General features: G+C 39.3%; 1 protein-coding gene across 1 annotated transcript; it reads right to left on the reverse strand.

Moving 5' to 3' along the window:
* Positions 1-532: 532 nt before the first annotated feature.
* On the reverse strand, positions 533-9329 carry slc17a5 (solute carrier family 17 member 5). The gene is made up of 11 exons (XM_030747377.1): positions 9139-9329; positions 7623-7819; positions 7074-7307; positions 6784-6871; positions 6382-6468; positions 5575-5693; positions 4715-4876; positions 3980-4112; positions 3734-3881; positions 3271-3361; positions 533-2373 (listed from the first exon to the last, which is right to left on the reverse strand). The coding sequence occupies exons 1-11, from the start codon at positions 9221-9223 to the stop codon at positions 2236-2238; spliced, it is 1482 nt and encodes a 493-aa protein (XP_030603237.1). The 5' UTR covers positions 9224-9329; the 3' UTR covers positions 533-2235.
* Positions 9330-11145: the final 1816 nt, after the last annotated feature.

Consider the following 11145-nt stretch of genomic DNA (forward strand, 5'->3'; position numbering starts at 1 on the left):
GTTCATCCAGCTTGTTTCTACGTTAGCTAGTTAAAAGGTTGGGAAGCAGTGAACGGTGTTGTCTGTTCCTCAGCCTGTCCAGGACTCTCTTCCTCCTGAGTTGTTACCGGCCAGGTGACCAAGGTAGGCCACCTCCATTCATTAAAAAAATCCTTCGGTTTGGTCCCAGACTGAATATTATCGGATGTCTAAAAGAGTCAGGCTGTCATAGGTGATCAGTGCACTGCATGTTACAAAAAACAAAAAAATAGCGCTAAAAACACGAGTAAAATACAAAACTGAGGAGGACGCTGAGCGACGGCACCACTGGTGCCATCATAATGTACCAGTTTGTGGTAGGTAGGTCTTAAAAAAATCATTACAAATGCAAAACCACATTGTTGTTCTAGCTAATTACATATCTCCAATTCCAGCTTTCAAGCACAAGATCTGAAACGCACACAGATGAAGTCTTTATATGACAGTGATTTAAGACATTTCTTGAATGTTTTCAAAAAGGACGTTTAGAACTTTTTTTTTACTCAGTACAGTTTATTGTCCATTTATTCTGTATAAACAAACTGTATAACATGAACAATGAATAAAAGCAGTAACAAAAATAATTTTTCATGAAAACTGAGTGCTGTGCTGATCCCTTTTAAACTAATGCAGCAAGGCACAATGTAAATATACAGAACTTTGAACCAAGACAAAATGTTAACCATGCAGCTTAGCTTAGAGTTCTCTTTATTGTAATTATGTATTAAGTAAAATGTACATAATGTATAGTATACATGTGCAAATTTGATGGAAAAACAAATTAGTTGTTGACAGTCATAAAGAATAAGAACTACCATACCATAGTAACAACCACACTGACACTTAAATGTGAGGAAATATGCCCCAGTGTGATAGATTAATCAAACTGTGAAAAGTAAACAAACATCCCTTTAAAACCTTCTACACTATATTGCCAAAACTATTCACTTGTCTGCCTTCACACAGACATGAACTTGAGTGACATAGGGTATCAGTAGGGTTTATGTCAGCCCACCCTTTGTAGCTATAACAGCTTCAATTCTTCAGGAAAGGCTTTCTACAAGGTTTAGGAGCGTGCTTACGGGAATTTTTGACCATTCTTCCATACGGCTGCTCAGCCATAGAAACCCATGAAGCTCTCTACGCACCGTTCTTGAGCTAATCTGAAGGCCACATGAAGTTTGGAGGTCTGTAGCAAGGTGGCATCCTATCATGTTACCACACTGGAATTCACTGAGCTCCTGAGAGCGACCCCTTCTTGATTTTATACACCTGTGGCCGTGGAAGTGATTAAAACACCTGAACTCAATGATTTGAATGGGTGAGTTAATACTTTTGGCAGTATAGTGTATGATTTAAGATACCTGAGAATTGACACAGAAAGTGCAAATCCTGTGAATGATTCAAAGCCATATCCCCCAGCAACCCCTTTTAAACAGGCGTCCCTTGCCTTCATTACTAAGGCTGTGAACAAGTTCAATCTTGCTATCTAAAATAGGAGGTACTTCGTGGACCTCAAAACTTAAAAGACACTGCACCATGTGACAATTATAAAAAAAAAAAAAAAAAAAGTAAATTTCTATAAGAGTAAGGATAAAATGCTTTAAAAATCACATTAAGGAGACTTTGCTGTAAGGCATCATCCTAAATGAGTCTGTGCACTGAGCAGCCACAATGTTGACTCAAAAAAATATCTGTCTCAAAAATCATATCTGTCTAGTTTCCTAAACTTTACACACAAATGAAAAAACCCTCATGGAGAATATAGGCTTGTACTGGAAATAATGTGTAAGGATTTACTGAGAATTTTCTAGGTTAAAAAAAATGCTTTAAAACAGAAGTTCTCTGGAGGAAGGAACAATTGGGACAAGCAGGCTGACTTGAAAACCCCAAAATTAATAACTACAGTAAAATGATTTCTTCCATAGCTTATTTATCATGATTTAAACAATAGTCTTTAATTACCAAATTTAACATACTCTAATTGTGGTTACTTATACAGCCTGTAAATCACTGACTGCAGGCTCAAGACTATGAACCCACAGCCACAGTAGAGAACATCTTTAAAGGCATCATGGCTGTTACACACTATTACTTGGCCATAATGAATATAGCTGGAACGCATCTCTTGCTTCAATTACCTGATGAATGAGCCCATGTGAGACTAATCCATTGGGCAAATCTGAAAACCGAAGGGTCTCTTAACTGTCTTTTGCCTCAGTCTGCATGAATGTAGGACGTGTGGACAGCCCAGGACTGCACTGTCCCTCGACCAAACACAGTATAGAATATAGCCCCGAACAGGTTGATGGCAGCAGCAATGTAGAACACAATCTGCCATTCCTCAAAGGTTTTCTAGAGGACCGAGAGCACAGTTAGTGTTAATATACAGAAACTGCCTTATTGGATTACATTTTACTAATAAGTTATTTTATTGTGATGTGCAGAATATAAAGCAATTACATTGCAAGCAGGGCATTTAATTGTTTGGTTACAGCTGTCAGTGCAAGTTTTTTAACCTGCTACCTTCTGGTTTACATAAAAAAAAAAAATTGGGGGTTGAAGACTTGATTGCATAAAGTTGAACCTGAGGGCAATTTTAAGGTTAACAGTTATAAACACAAATCTGAAATGTAATATTATTGGAAAACATAACTATAGTATGTAAGTTCATACAAGCAGATGTTTGTTCTAAAAACAAAACAATCATTTAAAACTGTATGTAAAGGTTTATCATCCTTTTGATGTCCTGATTAATACAGTTTGGTTATTAACGTCTTATATATATTCAACAGCGTGGGTATGCTCCAAAGGCTAAATTGGTACTGCTGTGACTATATGGATCTGTTGTTTCCTGGGCATCCACATAAAGAATGAGGTGCTGTCCACTTAGAGAGAGACAAGAAAACAAGCAAGTGTAATCACTAAATTCAGGCCAGACAGAAACCTGAAAGTTGCTTTCATACAGGACTATTGGTGCCCCCTGGTGGCCAAATTCTATCATGTTAATCCTGTACTGACTAAACCAATTATAGAGGAAATAGAGCATTATGCTAAAGTAAGGTACCATCTGTCAGGACACCCAGTGTCCTCATTTTGTATGAAGCAGCTGCACACTACATATTAAAATCCATTAAAGTTTACTACCAGCATACAGCACCCTTTACTCGCATGAAGCTATAAGATATTGTGTAATCTGTGTGTCTTTCAAAAAACTGTGAGTTACATTGTGGCTATATATGTATTTCTTACCTGCTGGGTTAGAGCTCTTGCTATGACTGGTCCCACCATGCCAGGAATGGTGGCAAAGGTGTTGGTGATGCCCAGAAGAATACCAGCATACCTACAGGGATACAGAAAAACATTAAGCCCTCAGTAGTTTCTGTCTCCTTATGTATGATTATGTCCCAAATGATGTTTTTGATAACAGAAGATTACACCTGGTTCAATATTTTTAAACTTTTAAACCTGATGTTTAAGTTATTATGTCAAATTACATAAATTCTTCTATATCTGATTTTTACGCAGAATATCAAAATACATAAATGTGCTATGATCAAAATTTTGAAACCTGTCACAGCTGTCCACATGAACTGCTAACATGCTAGAAAAAGCCATCACATTCACAATTCAAGTTATGCTACAAGGATATTCATTATTAATTATCCAGAAATTTACTGAGGGGGGTCATTTTTCAGATAGAAGTAATTCTTACGAAGGAGCAATATCAAGGTGGTTGATGTTGAAGCCAGAGGCTGACACTCCTCCGAGAGAAGAGGAGATGGTGAGGAAGGTCACAGCCAAGATGTAATTGCAGCCAATAAAACCTGCTGCCACCAGGAACACTGCTGGCCCAATCATTCCTAGAGAATCAACAAAACGGTGAAATTTTTGATGCCAAGAGCCTGCACGCTATCAAAAAAAAAAAAATCAAGGAATCAGCGTGGCTGTCACGTCTTACCAATGAGAGAGAAGGCCTTCCTGACGACAACCGTGCGGTATTTGCAGGTTTCTCGCAGATAGTCGGCGATTTGGCCACTCAGCACAGCGAACACAGCACATCCCATGTAAGGCAGAGCCGACAGAAAACCGTTCTGTTGAGGACAAATGATTACACACATTTCATTACTGAGAAGACATTATTTTCTACTCTTTGATGTCCTCTCAAAAGAAAATAATTAACCAAGGATGCTGAATGTTTTAATGAGCATTGTAATTTCTCATTTCTGTTTTCATGTTCGTCTCCCTGTAGCACTAAACAAACTAGCCTTCATGTCCCTACCTTAAAGGGACTCGATTATGCTTTTCCATATTTTCTGTGTTAAGTATATACGATTACAGTAGGGTGGATGTTCATATTAAATATGGCCAAAGTGTCAAATGATGAGGCTTGTCTATATATTAGCAATCCCTGTGAACCAAAAGCTCAGGCTTCAGAGTAAACAGGTTTTTCTACCCTTGGGTTTTTATGATGTCAGTGAGAAGGGATATGTGCTTCTCCTGCACACAGAGATCTGGCAGTGAGCACAAAAACCCCACCCACCTGCAACCTGCTGTTCAATTTTTTTTTTTTGGTGAATAGAAGTTAAACAGTGGATCATACTCTAGTTGAGTCCAAGAATAAAAACCAGTTGAAAATGAGTGTGTCCTCTTTAAAGTCACTCTGGTTTTGATTAAAATCAACGTGAACTCTCACCTGCTGTATGCTAAATCCCAGGATATCATTCATGTAGGTTGGTAGCAGAGTGAGGAGGGTATAGAAGGTCCAATTGTAAGAGAAATGAGCCACAACAATGGCCAACAGTGGAGTCGATGTCACTATGGCTCGCCAGGGGATGTTGCTTGCCGAGGTGGACAGCTGTTTGAAAGCGGAAGTAGAAGAATAATGAAGAAACAACAGAACTTCATTAGAAATCCCTCAATAACATAAATTTGAAACAGCCTACCGTTCACTGCAGTCTCATGTACCTAATACATTAAGAGGATTAATAAAAAGATGCAGCTACTTTTATTTTCTTTATGTCTATTGTCAGTATGCAGTCCAGCTCTAAGAATGCAGCTGTGGTTTTATCTTATTACGTTTTTCAGACCCTGCTGGGCAAAAATGTCACTGCTGTCCTGTTTAAAATTGTGACAATACTATTTAAATGTCAGACTATGTTTAAAAAAATAATAAAATAAAATGGGTAACTAATAATTAAGGATATCCTTTTCACCATGATCTTCAATTCTTTTCAGTGCAGTTTGCACAGCCATACTAAGGTACACTTCCCAGCTGCTGCATGTTCACTATCACAGTATCAGTGTAAAGTCATGTGCAGACTCATGGTGGCTTTTATGACAAAGACAGATAAGAAAGTAAAATGCTGAAACACAGAGTTTATGTAATATTAGTATCAGATAACTGCACTGGACCAGAAATGCCTGCAAGCATTAAGAGCAATGCAGTAACTGTATATTAAAAAAAAAAAGAGTATAACTACATGCTGTTCTTTAATTTAAGAAAATGTGCTTTTTTTTTAAGTTTATGACCTATTGTCAGTTTATTATTGTTACCTCATTCTTAAGTGAGGAGGTGATATAGAGTCTCTCCTCCTCTGATATTCGTGGATGGGTATTTGGACTGTCAAAGATGAGAAGAGCCCACAGGATGAACCACACCAGGCCAACAGCACCTGAGCAAACCACAAAGCAACACTGGTGACCAACATTTATCCAGCACAAATCCTGCATCACATGAACAACTGCACACAGTCAGCAAATAGGTGGCATGTGTTTTGGTTGTCTGTTCCTAAAACTGAACCTAGGCCTGAGCATCTCATTACGTCTGTCTTACCTTAGGATACATTTATGTCTGTTTAGTGTTTTGTAGAAAGAGCTCAGATAAAGATGCAGGTTAATAAAGTCAGACCTCTGCAGTGGTTCCATCTGTGTGTACATTTTTCTTCTTTCCATTTGCTAAATTGTTGTTTCCAGTCTCCAAAGAGGAACAAAGGGACAGACGCTAGAGACAGCTGATCTGAAGCCTAAAAACAGCACTGTGAAGAAGTGCTGACGAATCAACAAACGGGCTACTTGAGTTCAGAATGATATGCAAGCATAACTGACAGTCTGCATTAGGGACTCTGTCATGTTTGCTTTCACAATGAGACGAGTTACAAATAAAATCACCTGTATTGTAAATTCAGCACAGGATTCACTGATATATCATATGATATGATGGTTTCTGAAATTAATTTACAATACCAGTCATTCTAAAGGTTGCTTTTCTAATAATAACAATCTGGCAAATGTGTAAAAAAAAACAAAACAAAACTGTTGACTTCTCCCCAAACTCCACTACTGACAGCCTGCACATATTACCAAATATATAGAAGACGTAGGTCCAGTCTAGGTAGTAGATGATTTCACCAGACACAGGAAGGCTTATTACTGTCCCCAGCTGTGCTCCTGGGAAGAGAAAGGAAGCAGGTTTATGAAACTACAGAAGGAAGAATATACAGAAAGTGGCAGGTGGACACTAACAGTTTGAAGCACAGATGCTGGTGCCCAAGCCCAGCAGCTTAAGTATTCATGGTAAGAATTTGAGACATCTTCAGTTAGTTAATGTACTTATTAAGCGATCAACTGTAGACTGAAGTTAAAAAATAAATAAAATGGGCTAAAAGTGACTATCAAACTTCTGCTGACCATTTTGTTAAAGTTATTTTCTGGCAGGTGGTGAAAATGTCTATGTTAACACTGTAGCGCTTGTGGCTGTCATACCAATGTAGGAAATGGTGAGCAGCCGGCTCCTCTCTAGCGGTGGGGCCCAGGCTGCCCACATGGTGTACATTGCCGGGAATGTAACTCCCTGAAGACAAACAATAGGATCATCAACAGGAGTGCACATATGACACTTATGTGCAGCCAGATATTGGTTTAACCATCCATGCAAACCATTTCAGGACCCATCCACTTGCAAATGTTAAATTTGGCTGCAGTACCTATAGTGATAATGGTTCATAAAACAGGCTTGCACAAATGAGTTCAGTGTCTTCATTCTGATCGCTTACCTCTCCAATCCCTTCCAGCACTCTGACAGCAATGAGGTAGCCTGCACCCAGGTCAGCAGCCACAGGGGTAATCAGGGTAAAAATTACAGTCCCCAGGATTCCAAGGCCCATCAGCCACTTGGGTCCAAAGCGGCCAGCCAGGTAGCCCCCAGGGACTTGTGTCACTATGTAACCGTAGAAAAAAGAGCTCAGGATCCATCCCTGTGTCTCTGAGTCCCAGTTGTACACACTGGCCTGTGAGAGGATTCAAACAATCCTGCTTACTCTGTGTTACTTTCTCATAGGCAGTACACAAGAATAAAAATAAGAACGCTGCAATTAATAGCTTTGAAAGTCTAAAATGAGCACTTGTGTGAGCATCAGTGCCCTCAGAACCCTGTTACTGCTACATAAAATACATAAAAATCATACACTATAAGTTAAACCATATGTGAGAGAGATTTTTCAAGATGCAAATATACTCCCACTCTACTTCAGCAAAATCAACAAAACTTACAAAGGAAATGCTTCAAAGTGGGAGTAAACTGCAGCGGCTACAAGCTTGCTCACCGTGTGGTTGTGTTTGCGTACTGCAGGGTCAGCATGACCAGGGCACTCGGCACCACTGTGGTTGGCAGTTGACTGGTGGGTGCTATTGAGCATGTCCACCATCGCCACGCTGAGGTTCACCCTCAAGGAGTAGACCACAAAGAAGCCATAAGAGGAAAGCACTGCCAGGGCGTAGCGCGATGAACAGCATGCTGGAGCTGAGTGAGAGTAATTACAGCAGTGTGAATTCTTTGTTTGCACATGCCAACAGTTGATATTAATAACAGGTTATATTATCTGAGGTTAGTGTCATTTTATTATATTATTTTCAGCCAGATGTGGGAAACACAGTAACTCATGATATGATAAGCTCGTAATACACTGCCCCATAATTATGATGAATATGCGATACTTGACACAGTGCAAGTCAATAATTTCTGATGCACCACAATATCTGTGTAACAAAAGGAACAAAACATGACCTTAATAAGGTAAATATTAAGAATCATTTATTTACTTTTGGTGCTGTGTTTTATATTGATGAAGTGATGATCCTGGTGAGGTTAGGGGTTTTATTAAAAAAAACATTAATATCCAGAACCAGTAGATAATTGATGATGTATCATGAGACAAAGTGACAGTATATATTTCTGTATCTTGTCTCAGCCCTACTTGTAACCCTAAAATTAGCATTAAATCTCACAAAATTGTAACACAGCTTCCCGTAGTAATTTAGATGGTATGACTGGATGCCTTATTTTCATAACTAAACTTTAGTATTTAAATTAGTCTATTTAGTTTTCATACAGGTCAACTACCTGCTGATACGACTGACAGTACACAAAGCTGGTATTGTTAAAACAGGTGTCCTTTATCTAGCAGGTTGCCCAGTTGTCTTATCCAACATAATGCAAAGCTTACTTCACTAACTCCTGTTTAAATTTGACAAATTTGTTAGGGTAATTCTGTCAGTTCACTGGTACAAAGTTTCTCAGAGGTAAACATTTTCATAAAATTAAAACTGTTTTTCCCATCGAGCTGCCTGCAGGTATGCAGGTATGCAGGTATGACTTACAGCTCACTGAAACCCGTCTTGTGACATAAGTTCAGGGCACAAGTCTCTGAACTCGTGACCGACGCTCTTTAAAAGGTAATCAAGTGCAGAACTGTATAGGATAGGTTATGGGTGGCATGACATGAACACCTGAGTATGCACGCTCTGCTGCTTAATTTAATAAAACAGCCCTGCAATAAATAACAGCTATGTTAGTAAAGACTATAAATTGAACGTTTATACTACAACCAGAGAGATACGGGTTCGCTCTAATGGACATTTCAGCCACTTTAGAGATTACATTATGCTGAACAAAGGTTCAGGTCATTGGTGCATGTCTCTTCGTTGGAAAACAGTTAAGCTTTGAAGTAAACAGAAGAAAGCTGCTGCTTTCCTGCTCTTCCCGGTGAAACAGCGAAAAACAGTTCGGCTTCTTTTAGACATATGCTACCCGCGTCGTTAGCTGAATGTGTTTTCTTTCACCTTTCTGCACTCCATCTTCGCGTCCCCGACGAATCAGCGGAATTCTCTGGTCGCCCTCCTCCGCATCTGACCCGTAACGCTCCATTTTTTAAATACGAACTTTTAGCAGAAGGTATTTACTGCATCACAAACACACAAGCCAGAGCTGCTGAAAGCTAACGTCGACAGAGCGTCTGTCAGCTGAGCGCTACAACTCCCCGTCACGTGACGTGTTTCACCTGACCGGAAAAATGCTGCTATTGGTGATTAGCATTCAAGTGAGGGGTGGTACCTGTGACTGTGAATGCTTCAAAGCATTCAGAGTATTGTTCTCCAAAATGGATTTTTTTCTTCCGTACGTTTTTTCGGTTGTTAATCACTTCAGCACCATTTGTGCTATATGGGATTAAATTTGTCTCCATATTATTCAAACTATTCAATATTGAGACAAATTTAATCCCATAGTGCAACAGAAACCATTCTGGTATCAAAACGTCCAGCTTCTTTTGGAAATATATGCTATTACTTTTCTTGTTTGTAACTTTTATAATTTTTAAATATTAAGTTTTTTCTGTTTTTCTTTTTTTTTTTTTTTTTTGCTCCATTCAAATGAATGGGGAAATCTTCAAATCCTCTTCAATCCCACCCTATTTTGAAATGTAACTAATTAATCATACTTTAAGCTAGAGACACCATTCAAGCTTTAAAATGAAGCCAAGACTTTGAACTATTCAGGTATTACTGATGTCTGTTGATGTCTTTTATGGTTTTTGAACAGTGACAGTTTAAGTTTAAGGACTTTTTTCACCCTTTTCAGAGTTGGCTACAGTGAGAGCTCCAAGTGTCAGAGGGAGAGACTTCAAATTCTTCATCTTAAAAATTTCTCTTTAAACTGCTGCTGTGTCCACAATATTGAGTGTACAGTCATCATTTTACCATCAAAACGTAGAACCGCTCCTCTACTTTCAAATAACGTGGCTCAACTCTGACAAAAAAACTTTTTAACTGTGAGGCTTCAAACACAGGGAGTATCCTTCCACTCCTCCATTAAGCTCCATAGTAATTTTAGGGAGGAGATTTTTTCATTACCTGAAAAGAGCCCTTTTTTAAACTGCTCCCATGCCACATTTTTGAACGCAGGAAAATACAGTGTTGCCAAATTAGCGACTTTGTCGGCAGCCTTACTAAGGCCAGAACGGCTGCCCAGGATAAACCAGGTTTCCCCAAGTCCAACCAGGAGAAATCCTGGTATCAATATATGCCACGTCCACAATTGACAGTACAGCCAGGCACGTTATCTTCCATCCTCCATGGAAATCCATAACGTAGCCAGCTAGGTATGTCAGTCGGACCAGAGGAAAGAGGGTTCTCCTTCTCCCAATCTCCTCGTGATTAGAATTTAATAAATAGTGTTGAGAGACCAGCTGACCAGATCCATAATTTAATTACTAGCTCAGGGATGTGTGAAGAGACGCTCTAAGCAGTGAAAAGCAGCAACAGAGGAGATAACAAGAGGGAGGGATTAAGAGGAAAAGCGTCCGTCTCCACCGAGACTTTTTTCCAAAAAATGACTAATGACAAATTTAGCGACTTTTTCAGGTGACTTCGGCGACTTTTGGAGAATTTTGGAAACCTGAAATCCTCCGCTGTTGCCATGTTTTGTGCACATTCGTACTGCGTCCATTCATTTGCTTTGGCATCGTCCGGACCCCCAAGAGTATCTGGCTGTTGGTTTATTCTGGCTGTGGGTCTTTTTTATTGTTCAGATACTAGACGTTGCATTGAGTGGGTGGGCCTGTTGCTGTGATACATTAGTCCATATGTCTGTGCTAGCTAGAATCACAATCCTGCTGACTGAAGGATGGAAGGATTGTTATTTGCACAGGATACTAGATGTACAGGAGTACACACAGCAGGAAGCACTTTGGTGAAGTCTACTTCACTGCAGACTGGCTTTTTAAAGAATAAGTCAGCCTTTTGCTGTTTTTGCTCTGTATCTTTTTTGTTTACATTTTAATAGCACAGCTG

The sequence above is a fragment of the Archocentrus centrarchus genome, chromosome 15 (genome assembly GCF_007364275.1).
Source record: "Archocentrus centrarchus isolate MPI-CPG fArcCen1 chromosome 15, fArcCen1, whole genome shotgun sequence".
NCBI classification, from domain to species: domain Eukaryota; kingdom Metazoa; phylum Chordata; class Actinopteri; order Cichliformes; family Cichlidae; genus Archocentrus; species Archocentrus centrarchus.